General features: G+C 41.1%; 1 protein-coding gene across 6 annotated transcripts in view; it reads left to right on the forward strand.

Moving 5' to 3' along the window:
• The window catches only part of ECPAS (Ecm29 proteasome adaptor and scaffold), a 98,921-nt gene that overhangs the window by 19,670 nt on the left and 64,954 nt on the right, over positions 1 to 14,297 (forward strand). For all 6 annotated transcript variants that reach the window (XM_046022029.1, XM_046022030.1, XM_046022031.1 and 3 more), the window contains 3 exons: positions 5,493 to 5,623; positions 12,453 to 12,569; positions 14,043 to 14,161. In XM_046022029.1, coding sequence (XP_045877985.1) covers positions 5,493 to 5,623; positions 12,453 to 12,569; positions 14,043 to 14,161 — 367 coding nt within the window. The remainder of the gene's footprint in view (positions 1 to 5,492; positions 5,624 to 12,452; positions 12,570 to 14,042; positions 14,162 to 14,297) is intronic.

Below are 14,297 nucleotides of genomic sequence, written 5' to 3' on the forward strand. Positions count from 1 at the left end.
CAGAGTAAGAAAGGCATTTCTGAGCATGACTAGAAGCTCTGAAGCCATAAAAGGAAGTGGTAAATTTATATTTTAAAAACTTAGATATGAAATGAAAATCTGGAATGTAGAATCACAGGCATGCTAGGAAAAAAGTATTTACGATGTGTGGGAGAATAGGGGGAGATTTTTTTCCCAATATATAAAAGCTTTTAGAAGTCAGGAATCATGAGTAATTTGCTGAAGAAGATATTTCAAAGGGCCAATAAATATTTGAGAAGATACTTCACCTCAGTGATAAAATAGGTATAAAGTCAGACAACGGTGTGATCCCTTTCCATCTACCAATTCAGCTAAGATTGATTACTTACAATCTTTATAAAATTGATTACTCAGTGTAGGAGTGGGTGTAGGGAAATTGCTAGTTGTGTACACTGATGGTAGTATAAATTAGCCCAGACTTTTAATTTAATTAAATAAATAATTAATTTAATTTATTTTTATTTTTTTAAAAGATTTTATTTATTCATTTGACAGAGATCACAAGTAGGCAGAGAGGTAGGTGGGGTGGGGGAGGAGGGTGAGCAGACTCCCCGCTGAGCAGGGAGCCAGAGGTGGGGCTCCATCTCAGGACCCTGGGATCATGACCTGAGCTGAAGGCAGAGGCTTAACCCACTGAGCTACTCAGGCGCCCCAGCACAGACTTTTTAAATTAAGTTTTTAATTTTAACTCCAGTATAGTTAACATACAGTGTTATATTAATTTCAAATGTACAGTATAGTGACTTAACACTTCATACATTACTCAGTATTTTCCCAAAATCTATTAAACTTGGTGACATGCATTCAAGGAACTTTGACTCAGCAGTTCCATTTCTAGGGCTTTAGCTTACAGAAACCCATACCAGTGCACAGATGCATGGATAAAAATATTCTTTGAAGCATCGTTTGTGGTACTATAAAACTGGTAATAACACAGATAGAGGGTTAGTTAAATATATTACACTACTTCTATAGACAAAGTCTCCCTGTGGCCATTGTCAATTAGATTTTTATTTAGTGCTACAGAAAGATATTTAAGATTTTATATGTAGCCAAACGGTTTTTGAGTGTTCTTCATTTGGTATTTAAAACCTGACTTGAGGGGCGCCTGGGTGGCTCAGTGGATTAAGCCGCTGCCTTCGGCTCAGGTCATGATCTCAGGGTCCTGGGATTGAGCCCCGCATCCAGCTCTCTGCTCCGCAGGGAGCCTGCTTCCTCCTCTCTCTCTGCCTGCCTCTCTGCCTACTTGTGATCTCTCTCTCTGTCAAATAAATAAAATCTTAAAAAAAAAACAAACCTGACTTGAGTGGATATGTGGTTCTTTATAATCTTTGATTATCCCACTTAGTGAGTGCCCATACATTTTATTACAGAAATATGAATGTATTTGTTTACATGTACTGCTCTAGAACGCATTGGGTGGGTAGGGTTATTTGAAATATGCAGTATATACACTATATTATCATTCTAAAATCTAAAAAGTTCTGAGACCTATATTGCTCCAAAGGTAAAGGACTTGTATTAATCAAAAGGAAAAAGAAAGGCAAACTGTAAAATACTATACGTCATATTTCAGTTTTTAGGTTAAAATATGTTAGTTTTATGAACCGGAAATAATAGCTCAGAATATAGCCTCCACATTTAACAGTGATTGTCTGAGGTTACAGCAGTGTCTTTTTCTCATAAGTGAAAATAATTGGGTATGAGTTTGTATGCAGCAAATAATGTCGGAGTTGTGGAGAGGATGGAACTCGCTTCTGACCCTGAAGTAGTGTTTGTCATATCTCAGATACTGTGTGATGACCTGGAGGATCTCACTTCCTACATGAAAAACTCAGTCTATGTGAAAGATGAATTTGAGTTTTGGATTCCTTTTGAATTATCAGAACTTTTGGCTACAGTCCTCCTTGTTTCTGAATAGACAGACACCTTTGGGGTCCTGGGCCTAATTTGCCTTGTCACTTTTGTGAGGTTGTTTCCTGGGTTAGGTTAGGGCACAGAGTTCAGTTTCTTTTTTTTTTTTTTTTTTTTTAAAGATTTTTTTATTTGAGAGAGAGCACGAGCATGAGCCCCGGGGCGGGGATAGGGGGAGGCAGAGGGAGAAGCAGGTTCTCTGCTGAGCAGGGAGCCCAAAGTGGGGCTTTATCCCAGGACCCTGACTGAGATCATGACCTGAGTTGAAGGCAGACGCTTAACTGGCGAAGCCACCCAGGTGTCCCCAGCAGATTGTTTCTGTGCCTCTAAAAACAGAATTCAGGGACCGTACTCTTGCTAAATCTTTGCTTTTTGTTTTGTTAGCTTTGACAGGTTGATAAATTTACTACTTGATTATATCAGCACTTATTTACATTTCTTCTAATAGAGCTTGAACATGATTAATTACCTTTATTGAAAGTATGGTATGTACTAAAGATGGCGTAAGAGTGTTAACACTGCTGCTCCTCGAAGGCTGTCGGAGGGTTGACTCTTCCTCTGGTACACTTGGCCTGTTTGGGAGGGGTCCCACATGAGGTTTGGTGCCCTTTTGCCATTCCCGTAGTCCCATCATAAATAACTTTATTGCATTGAGGATGCTACATTTTCTTTCCTAGTGAGGGAGAGAAGAAAGTTTAGGCACTATGGTGGGGATACATAAGAAGAAACTGAACAGTTGTACAAAAAATATGAAAGAGAACAATAATCACTTGGTTTTTTAAACCTTTGGTACAGATTTTCTAGGTCAGTTTGTTATGAATTCAACTTTCTGTCTTCTTCCCCAGAACAATTCTCCATCGTTTCTGTAGGTAAAAATCCGTGGACAGTTTTTGCTGCCCTGAGATCTGCGAGGTACTAGGGCCGAGCCTCCTGGAACTGGCACAAATATTGTGGACTAATTTCACAGCCACTGTATAGAAGCATCTGGTCTGCTGATCTCACAGCCATCCTGCCTGCCTTTCCTCCTTCCTTCTTCCTTACTCTTTTCTTCTTCCTTTATTATCATCTTAAAATTTAAACTTTGAGGCTTTATTTGGATTTCACCACTTTTTCCCATTAATGTCCACTTTCTCTTCCAGGATCTGACCTAGGGCACCACACTGCACTTAGTTGTCTTCCTCTCACTTCTGGTCTGTGACGGTGTCTTAAGTCTTTCCCCATGTTTCACTGCCTTGAAAGTCTTGAGGGCGCCTGGGTGGCTCAGATGGTTAAGCGTCTGCCTTTGGCTCAGGTCATGATCCTGGGGTCCTGGGATCGAGTTCCGCATCGGGCTCCCTGCTCAGTGGGGAGCCTGCTTCTCCTTCTGCCTCTCTCTTGAGCGGAAGTCTTGAGCGGTACTGGCTGGGTATCCAATAGAAGTTCTTCCGGTTTGGGTTTTTCTAGGTGTTTTACTGATAATTAGATTGGGGTGGTGGTGGTCTGGGGCTTTTCAGAGAACATCGCAGAGGTGCAGTACCCTTTTTGTCACATCAGAGATCATGATAGCCATGTGACATCAGTCATGGTGGTAACTTTCATCACTTGGTAAAGATAGTATTTATCAAGCATCTCCACTGTAGCATTAACATTTTCCTTTTTCTGTTCTTTGGAAGCAACTCAATAAACCTAGTCCACCTTCTCAGACAGGGTGGAGGCAGGAATGAAGTTGTACCTCCTGCAGGGGGAGGTGTCTACAGGTAACACTTGGAATTCTTTCAGAAGAAAGAGGTTTCTTTGCCCCCATTGAATTTAATCATTTAGTAATTTATTTACATCAGCATGCATTCATGTAGATTAATTTTTATACTCTGGGTTATAATCCAATACTGTTCTGTTTATTTTGTTCCTCAAATTATTCAGCTTTGGCTATGTTGGAACTCTTACAGGGGGCTCCTGGAGACCTTTGACATGTTCCAGGCCCCATTTTCTTTTTAGCATTATAAGATGCTTCAGGTTCATCTTGCTTTTTCACTGCTCCAGCCCCAGAATCTGTCATCTTTTCAAGGAGCCTGGTTCTTCTTTTTGGGGAATGGTATTTAAAAACCAAGATTTGAGTTCAGGGTATGCTTGTTGTTACCAGAATGTCTTACCTCTGTGTTCTCTCTCTCTCTGTGTGTGTGTGTGTGTATGTCTTTACAAAATTATGGAAAATACCAAGTATACACAAAACAACAAATTTTCTGTATCTGTTATGCTGCTTGAACAGTTAATCGATTAGTGGCCAATATTGGTTTCATTTATATGGTCTCTCCCCATTCCTCATCCCTCTGCCCCAATTATTATTTTTTACAAGGACCCCTATGAGGCTATTACCTTATTTATATTAAAAAATAAAAATGGTATGTATTTGAGAGATACAATGTGATGACGTGATATATACATACATGTGGAATGATTACTGTAGTCAAGCTAATTAACATATCTTCTCATATAGTTATCTTTTGTGTGTGTGTGTTGTGAGAATATTGGAAATTTACTCTCTAGCAAATTTCCAGTACACCCTTGGTTATTTCAAGTGAATCCCCGTAACTATATTATTTCACCTGTGGTTATTTCAGTCTTGATCTCTAAAAAATAAAGACTCTCTTAAGTAAAATTTTAAATTGAGGTATAATAAAGTATGAAAGTGGAGAGCTTGATGAATTTTTATCAAGATATATATCCCTGTAACCATCACCTAGAATAAGGTACAGGACATTTCTAGCCCCCCTAGAAGTCTCCTCAATCACCAGGGATAATTTTTCTAAGAACCTTTAAAAACAAACATAAACCACAATACCATTATTACACCTAAGAAATTAACAGTATTTCCTTAAAATCAAATATCAAAGCATTGGCAAATGGTAGGTTTCCCTGTCACAACCTCTGCTCTCCTCACCCCTCCCTCCCCTCCCCTCCCTTCCCTTCCCTTCCCTTCTGTTGGAATGGTCTGGCTACTTGTCCTGTACTTTGTCACAGTCTGGGTTTTGCTGGGAGCATCGCGGTGGTGCTGTGTAACATGTTTCTCTCATGGAGGCTTTCTTGGTTGAAACCAGTCTCTCACATCCTGGTTAGGTGATCCCACCACAGTAGTGGGCAGTGGTTCTGCCCGTGGAGAACCTTCATCCATAAGGCGACTTCACCAAGTAGATACTGGCCTTGGTGTCGGATTAAGGTTCTTTTTCCCTCCGTTAGCTAGATCTAGAAGAGTTCTTCAGAATTTTTGTATTCTTTTCAGTATGCAAATCCTTTAGAAGAAAGGGATAACTGTATGTAGGAGAGAATTTTGATATTCTTGGCTTTGTTTTCTTCTCTTTTGGGGATTAAATGACCAGGACAGTTGCAAGAAAGTGTAATTAGGTAGTAAACCTTTTTTAGTGTTGTATCCTAGTATATCAGGTTCCTCTGCATACAGGACTAGTTGTGGCTAATCATGACTGAATGATCTGCAGTACAGAAAAAGGGTTAAACCATAAAAATATTTAGTTTTGGTTGTGTTTGATAAGTTAAGTTCTTCTTTTTTTCTTCTTATATTATAGATCAGCTTGAACGGGTCTTTTTACGACTTGGCCATGCTGAAACAGATGAACAATTACAGAATATTATATCTAAATTCCTTCCTCCTGTTTTGCTCAAGCTGTCCAGCACCCAAGAAGGAGTACGCAAAAAGGTAAGCATGTTCGGACGGTTGGGGGGATTAAATGTAAGTAAATGGGTATATATTATGAAGTGAGTTTTCTGTTCTCATCTTTGAAATCTAGGTTCATGATATCATTTTGGGTTTTCAAAATGGAGAGTAAGTCTGGGACCAGCTTACATGATTTAAAAGTAGCTTTTCTATGCTTAGCACAGCTGCATTTAGTACCAACTGTACACTTGGCATAAGTGCCAGATGATACAGTTGAGATAATCATTCTGAATATGTAGAGGTTTGATCTAAAATCCATGCCCTCGATTCCGAAATGAAAGTGAGGTGGTAATGGGGCAAAAATATTCTTTAGCGTTGGCTGACTATGAATACAACTTTTATGAAAATGAAGCAGAATAATTTTTTAAAAAAGCAAGGTCCTGTACAGCTCCTGTTCTAGAAATTTCTGTCACCAAAAGTTGGGTAACTATCACATCAAGATTCTTTTTTAAAGATTTTATTTTATTTATTTTATTTTTTGTTTATTTTTAATTTTTCAAGTTTTTATTTAAATTCCAGTTTAACATACAGTGTAATATTATTTTCAGGTGTAGAATTTTATTATTATGTTCAGTTAGCATATAGTAGTACATCATTAGTTTTTGATGTAATCTTCAGTGATTCATTATTTATTTGAAAGAGAGAGCAAGAGAGAGAAAGCATGAACAGGTGGGAGGAGGGGCAGAGGAAAAGGGACAGGTAAGACTCCCTGATGAGGAGGGAGGGCTCAATCCCAGGACCCTGGGATTGGTGACCTGAACTGAAGGTGCAAATGCTTTACTGATTGAGCTCTTCAGGTGTGCCAAGATTTTCTTTTTCTTCTTCTTTCTTTTTTTTTTTTTAAGATTTTATTTTTAAGTAATCTCCACACCAGTGGTGGGGTTTGAACTCAAAACCCTGATAAGAGTTGCATGCTCTACTAACTTAGCCATCAAGGTGCCCCTCAAGATTTTCTTTTTTAACTTAAATGTTCTGCAGGGAGCATTTGCTCCCTTCATTTTTTAAAATAGTTCGTTAGTCTTCTGGTGTATTTATACTAGACCTTCAGGTCTTCGAGCTGTCATCAGATTTCATTGCTTGGGCCACTCTGATTGATTGGCAATGGCTCCTTGGAGGTCTGCCCTGAGAGGGATTCTGAGGCCCAATTTAGGTTCACTGGACAAAGAGTCTCTTTAAGAACGTCTGTTATGTTTGCGGGAAGAGCCAGGTCATTCTCATCAAGTATTTGACAGGCCTGTTGTTAACCCTGCCTTGCTGAATACATGTGTATTTGGTCCTGTCGCCGTCCTATTTAAAACTCCTCTGTGGCCTTCCAGTACCCTCAGGAAAGCAGGGGATAATAAAAGGCCCTTCATGAGTTGGTTTCTGTTGACTTATTTAGCTTCCTCCATCTCATCATTCATTTGGCAAATACTAAGTGCTTTCTACTGTATATGCTAGGTGTTAGGGACACGCTAGTGAATGAAAGAAACATCTAGTTAGGGAGACTGGCATTAAACAATGAGGCATATAGCATCCAAATATAAATTGTAGCAAGTGCCAAGATAGAAAGGGATTCTATGGGAGAATATATTTGAGGACTTGATTTAAACTGAATGTGGGGTATAAGGAAGGCCTCTGTGGTGTGTAGGGAGTAGCCAGACAGAAAGATGGGGAGATCATATAAGACAGAGCAGGTTGTGCAGATGTTCGCAGCTGGAACAGCATGGGATGACTTCAGGGAGCTGAGGACCACCCAGTACACCCAGTGATAGGAGGGATAGGAGGTCAGGCACTGGGCAGAGGAAACAGGGACTCCAGTGGGCAGCAATTTGAAAGCTCATGTATAAATAATTTTGATAATGTGAAATTCTGTGATTGATGAACACTTGTATTGATTTTCAGTTGTGTGATTTTTGTAGGCTATCCTGCGAGGTAGCTGGTAATTTGTGGGTAAATTGAGGGAAAGAGAAAAGTTTTAGATTTCTAGTGACATATCATTAGAGTATATTTGCTATTTTAAGGAGAACAAGGTTTGTTAGATAGATATCTACTTTATAGCCAAATTTATTTTTTTAAATTTTTATTTATTTATTTGACAGACAGAGATCTCAAGTAGGCAGAGAGCCAGGCAGAGAGAGAGGAAGCAGGCTCCCTGCCAGGCAGAGAGCCCGATGCGACACTCGATCCCAGGACCCTGAGATCATGACCTGAGCAGAAGGCAGAGGCTTAACCCACTGAGCCACCCAGGCGCCCTATAGCCAACTTTAAATGTAGAATTAGAATTAGCTAGAATAGCTAGAAATTATTAAGACTAACCGTACCACTTACTGACAAGTTTGGATTGGAACTCTCACAGGTAGGTGTGTAAACTAGTATAACCATTTTGGAAAACTGTTTAGAAATACTCTAAAGCTTATCGTATGTGTATTCCATGATGCACATCCAGTCCTGAGTTTAGATAGAACAGAAATATGTATATATGTACACTAAAGGTATATCTGAGAATATTTATAGCAGTATTCGTAATAGCCCAAACTGGAAATCATCTCATGTCCATCAATAGGAGAGTGGAGAAATTGTGCTATTTCCTTACTAGGGCAGTGAAAGTGAACTCCTGCTATGAGCAGCGGCATGGCTGAATCTCAGATATGATGTTGAATAAAACATTCAGACACATGAGTTCACCTTATGTGTTCCATTTACAAAAATTTAAAAATGGTGTTTGAGGGACTCCTGGGTGGCTCAGTTGGTCAAACATCTGCCTTCAGCTCAGCTCATGATCCCAGGGTCCTGGGATGAAGCCCTGCATCGGTTGGGGGGAGCCGTCCCTGCTTAGCGGGGAGTCTGCTCCTCCTTCTTCCCCTGCCCCTTCCCAGCTTGTGCTGTCTCTTGTTCACACTTTATCTCTTAAATAAATAAAATAAAAAAAAAATAATGGTGTTTGAAGTCAGGATAGTGGTAACTTTTGGGGGAAGGGGGGTAGTGAGCAGAGGAGCATGGGATACAGATAGGGCTTTTGTGGTTCTAGTGTGTTTATTTTATCAAAATTTATTGGGCCATGCACTCTCAATTGTACACTTTAGTTATGTGTTACACTTCAATTAAAAATTTATTAATGAATAAATGAATATAAATCCGAGTAGTAAGAACTGATACAGACAAGATACTATAAACCTGAGGCTGGTGATTCTGTAGGTTTATTGATAGGGTAACAGTTACCTAGTTGTCCACGGAAGGTTGGTTCAGTTGATTTTTAATTTTTTTTTTATTTTTATGGGTTTATAGAGGGTTTCAGATAGTGGATAACTGAACTTAGGAAATTAATATTTAACATGATTATATTTTTAGAAGAATTAAGTTATTAATTTATTTAAAATAAAAAAAAATTGGGGCGCCTGGGTGGCTCAGTGGGTTGAAGCCTCTGCCTTTGGCTCAGGTCATGATCCCAGGGTCCTGGGATCAAGCCCTGCATCGGGCTCTCTGCTCAGCAGGGAGCCTGCTTCCTCCTCTCTCTCTCTGCCTGCCTCTCTGCCTACTTGTGATCTCTGTCTATCAAGTAAATAAATAAAATCTTAAAAAAAATAAAATAAAATAAATTATCATGAAAACAAAGTGTGTGATTATGGGCTTGATTGTCACTAATGATTTCCCATAGAGTCCTTCCAGGACTCAGCCTAAATTAGATTGTTAGAAGAGGGCTTTTTCTTTTCTTTCTTTCTTTTTTTTTAAAAGATTTTATTTATTTATTTGACAGACAGAAATCACAAGTAGGCAGAGAGGCAGGCAGAGGGAGAGGGGGTGAAGCAGCCTCCCCCCCTGAACAGGGTGCCCAATGCAGGGCTCGATCCCAGGACCCTGAGATCACGACCCGAGCTGAAGGCAGAGGCCCAGCCTACTGAGCCAGCCAGGCTCCTCTGAAGAGGGCTGTTTCTTGAGCCTGGTTCCTCCTGATTCTTTTCCCTGTCTTTCGGCTGTATCTTAGGTCTGGAGTCAGGAAGTTGAGTGTATGGTAATGCAAGTTTCTAGGTCTCTGCGAGGTATCAGTGGTTCCAAGGCTGTCTCATGGTGACAGACACTTCAGATGAACTGAGCTCAACTGTCAGTGTCGGAAAGATTAAAAGGACGGGCTCTGGAATTAGATTGTGCCACCTGGTGGCTCTGTGTCCTTGGATGGGTTACTTCAGTTCCCCGAGCATCTGCTTCCTCACTTTTTAAAGATTTTTATTTTTATTTATTTGATAGAGATCACAAGTAGATAGAGAGGCAGGCAGAGAGAGAGAGAGAGGGAAGCAGGCTCCCTGCCGAGCAGAGAGCCCGATGCGGGACTCGATCCCAGGACCCTGAGATCATGACCTGAGCCAAAGGCAGCGGCCTAACCCACTGAGCCACCCAGGCCGTCCCTGCTTCCTCACTTTTGAAACAGAAATGATACTATCATCTCTCTGGTTGTTGTAAGAATTCAATAGGAAATGTAGAGTGCTGTGCAGAAGTGTGTTCTGTACAGAAACTGTTGGATAAATGTCAGCTATTTCATTATTACTCAATAAACAGACATAGATTATAGATTTGTTGTTACTCTTAAAATTCACATTGCATTATTGCTTTAGATTCATTTGGGTTTCGTTGTTGCCAGGAATAGTCCTACAACGCTCGCTATTTATTTATTTTAAAAAATTTTAAATTTATTTATTTGGCAGAGATCACAAGTAGGCAGAGAGGCAGGCAGAGACAGAGGAAGGGAAGCAGGCTCCCTGCTGAGCAGAGAGCCCGCCGTGGGGCTTGATCCCAGGACCCTGGGATCATGACCTGAGCCGAAGGCAGAGGCTTTAACCCACTGAGCCACCCAGGGCCCCCTCGTTATTTATTTATTTTTTTAAATATTTATTTATTTATGTATTAGAGAGTGTGAGTGCATCCGGGTAGAGGGAGGGACAAAAGGGAAGGTACAAGCAGATGCCGTGCAGAGCACAGAGCCCCACCCAGGGCTGGATCCTACCACCCTGAGATCATGACCTAAGTGGAAATCAAGAGTGGGACACTTGAATGACTGACCCACCCAGGTGCCCCACTGTAACTCTCTTTAATACTTGCTTTGAGGCTAGAACACAGATTACAGAAATGATGGAGAATAGTGTAGGCCTGGCCCTGCAGAACAGGTACCTTAAATCCTTGAGTCTTTCTCAGGACTCTAAAAATGTTATTTTTCTTTTCTTTTCTTTTTTTAAAAGATTTTATTTATTTATTTGACAGAGAGAGACACAGCGAGAGAGGGAACACAAGCAGGGGTAGTAGGAGAGATGTGGGGCTTGATCTCAGGACCCTGGGATCATGATGGCAGATGCTTAACTGACTGAGCCACCCAGGCACTCCTGAAGTTTTTATTTACTTATTTGAGGTAGAGTGAGAGAGAGAGCACCAGCAGGGAGGCGAGTCAGAGGTAGAGGGGGACAGGCTCCCTGCTGAGCAAGGAGCCTTTTGTGGGGCTTTATCCCAGGACTCCAGGATCACGACCTGAGCTGAATGCAGACACTTAACTGACTGAGCCACCCAGGTGCCCCGAAAAATGTTATTTTTCAATGCTCAGTTTCTTACTTTACCTCTCATAGCAAGATCATCTCACTCTTAGAGTAAGATCGGGGCCATTTGACATAAGCCCGTGGATTTTGCTTTCTACCCACAGGAATTATTGACTTGAAAGTCTCTCTTTTCTCTTTTCGCACTTGAAGGAGAGGAAGCTCATTGTTACTTAAAGCTCTTTCGTAGAATCAGATGACCTTCAGATTACAGTAAAAATTCTCCAGCATTTTACCTGAGCCCTTTTATAATCTGGGCTTTGCTTTTATCTCTTATCACGCTGTGTGTCAGTCACATGCTGTATGTTATATTCTTTTGGACCTCATTCCTTCTTATGACTGATTCTCTGCTTGGAAATTCGTCTCGTTGTCAGGATTTAGTGTTCTGTCACTTCCTCCCTAAGTCCTCCTTGATCTGGCAGAATCTTTTCTGGAAACCCATTGTATCTTGTCTGTTTCTCGGTGTCTTAGTCCATTTGGGCTGCTGTAACAGAAGCCCTCAGACTGGGTCCTTGAATAGACTTTATTTCTCACCGTTGCAGAGGCTGGGAGTCTGAGGTCAGGGTGCCAACACGTCGGGTTCCTTGTGGAGGGACCTTCCTGGTCAACAGAGGGCAGCCTCCTTGCTGCATCCTCATGAGGGGAAGAGAAGCAGGACTCGGATCCCTTCATCCCCTTATTAGGACACCCGGTCTCGTTGTGGGAGCCCCACTGCCATGACACTAGGCAAACCTAAGTACCTCCTAAAACCATCAAACTGGGGATTAGGGCTTCAACAGATGAGTCTTAGGGAAACACATTCCACTCGTGGCATGGTTCACAAAGGTTCTGGGGCTGTGCCTCAGTATAGGCTCATATGGGATCCCAGCTTTGGGGGACACAGCATTTTAGAACAAGACCCTAATACTGTAATTCCCTTTCTGGGATATCACATATATGTCCTTGAAGAGAACAAGGTGGCTACTATTCATCAACCTAAGTAATGGCTGAGAAATGACTTTGTTTTAAAGGTATCAATAATTTCGGGGCGCCTGGGTAGCTCAGTGGGTTAAAGCCTCTGCCTTCGGCTCAGGTCATGATCCCAGGGTCCTGGGCTTGAGCCCCACATTGGGCTCTCTGCTCGGCAGGGAGCCTGCTTCCTCCTCTCTCTCTCTGCCTGCCTCTCTGTCTACTTGTGATTTCTGTCAAATAAATAAATAAAATCTTTAAAAAAAAAAAGGTATCAATAATTTCAGTTCGTATCTCTCTGTGTTTAGGTAATGGAACTGCTGGTCCATCTGAATAAGCGTATAAAAAGCCGCCCCAAAATACAGCTCCCGGTGGAGACACTATTGGTTCAATACCAGGACCCTGCTGCAGTTTCCTTTGTCACAGTGAGTGTTCTCTTGGAATATGTCTGACTTAGAGTGAGTTTTCTCTCCTAACATTTATTAGATGTCATCAATATATGGGCAAGTTTAGAATTTCACCTTAGACTAATTCTAAAGGAAACAGAAGATGTTTTTCTTCAAATGACAGTGTTTTTTCCACTGAAGTGGTAGAAGCAGGATAAAGCATGGTTATTTACATTGGGCAAAAGGAAGACTGGTGAAATGACTACTCAGGTTTGCTGATACAAAGGAGTGATTTGATTCTTCGTAAAAGGTTGTACGAAGCCAGTCTAACAGAGAGAAGAAAGGGGTATGCAATATGGGCATGAAGAAACAATAATAGAAGAAGGAAAAGAGAGGATAAATGGCAAGGATAGGAAGCTGAGTTTTTAAAAATTCTGTTTCCAGTACATTCAGAAAGGTATCCTTTTTACAAGTGAAGTAACGGAGCCTGGTAAGAAATGTTCCTGTTAAATTGTCATTTTCGTGAAATGTCGATGTATTTAAAACGTGGGTGCCACGTGATGTCAGCTGATCTTTTTGTGGCCCTGTGGTTCCGTTTGAGGCGGAATCTGTTGAGGTTTACCTGACATCGGGATTCCAAACCTTTGGAGCCACGTACTGGGCCAGATATCTTTTCTGTGGCTGCTCTGGACATACAGCTTCATTACAGATGTTCCTTTCTTCCAGCAACTAGAAACATTATGTGCCAAGAAAAGTGCCAAATAGAATGTCTTCCAGAGAATACCCTTGTGAAGCGTATTCTAAAGTGAAGAATCCTTTGGAAAAGCAGATCTTTATCTTATGCATAGCTCCAGATATGCATTCATGAGTTCGCTTAAAATGAAGCATTCATATGGATTCTAGTGATAATATCATGCCCACAGCACTCGGTTTCCCTTGGTTCATCATCCGTTGGTCAGTTCCTGGAATGAGGAACCAGAGTGCTGCCACGTACTAAGGCGGTTGTAGTAATCAGTTGGGAAACGGCAGCCTAGGATTTCACGGGTGGTCTCCTCTTTGCTGGAAAGGGTTGGTGCAACAGGCTGGGAGCCCTGATGTAATGTGTAGTATGGAGTTCAGATAGGCCAAGTGATGACTTTTTCTTTTCAGTGAAAATTGCATTTTTGTGTGCTTTTATCTCCCCCCCAACTTTATTGAGGCATAATTGACAAAATTGTATGTATTTAAAGTGGAAAAACATGATGTTTGGTATATGTATGCGTGAGTGCTTTAGATTAGGTCATGCTCTCTCACGTGAAGCCCATCTCACAGCAAGCGTTTTAAATAAGTAGGGCTGGAATTCTTCTGGAGATGTCAGAGTTTATCAAGCCATAATAAACATGTGATCAACATATGGAGAGAGAATGTGATTTCTTCGTTATAATGTAACTCCCTAAGTTATCAACCGTGTGTTTTCATTGAAATCCTAGAGTATTTCCTTCATGCTCACTTGCTTTTCTCTCATTGTGTTAGAATTTTACTATAATTTATGTTAAGATGGGCTATCCTCGCCTCCCTGTGGAAAAACAATGTGAACTGGCCCCCACGCTCCTTACTGCCATGGAAGGGAAGCCTCAGCCACAGCAGGATAGGTATGGTGTCCTCAGTGACCTTGTCTCCCTCCTGCATTACTCAACAGTGACCTTTCAAACATAGAGTCACACATTTGGTTTTGCTTGGGCTAATGTGCAGGCTTGAGCTCTTTTAGCTGACAAATGATCTGAGTTT

Source organism: Meles meles, chromosome 11 (genome assembly GCF_922984935.1).
Source record: "Meles meles chromosome 11, mMelMel3.1 paternal haplotype, whole genome shotgun sequence".
Taxonomy (NCBI): Eukaryota; Metazoa; Chordata; class Mammalia; order Carnivora; family Mustelidae; genus Meles; species Meles meles.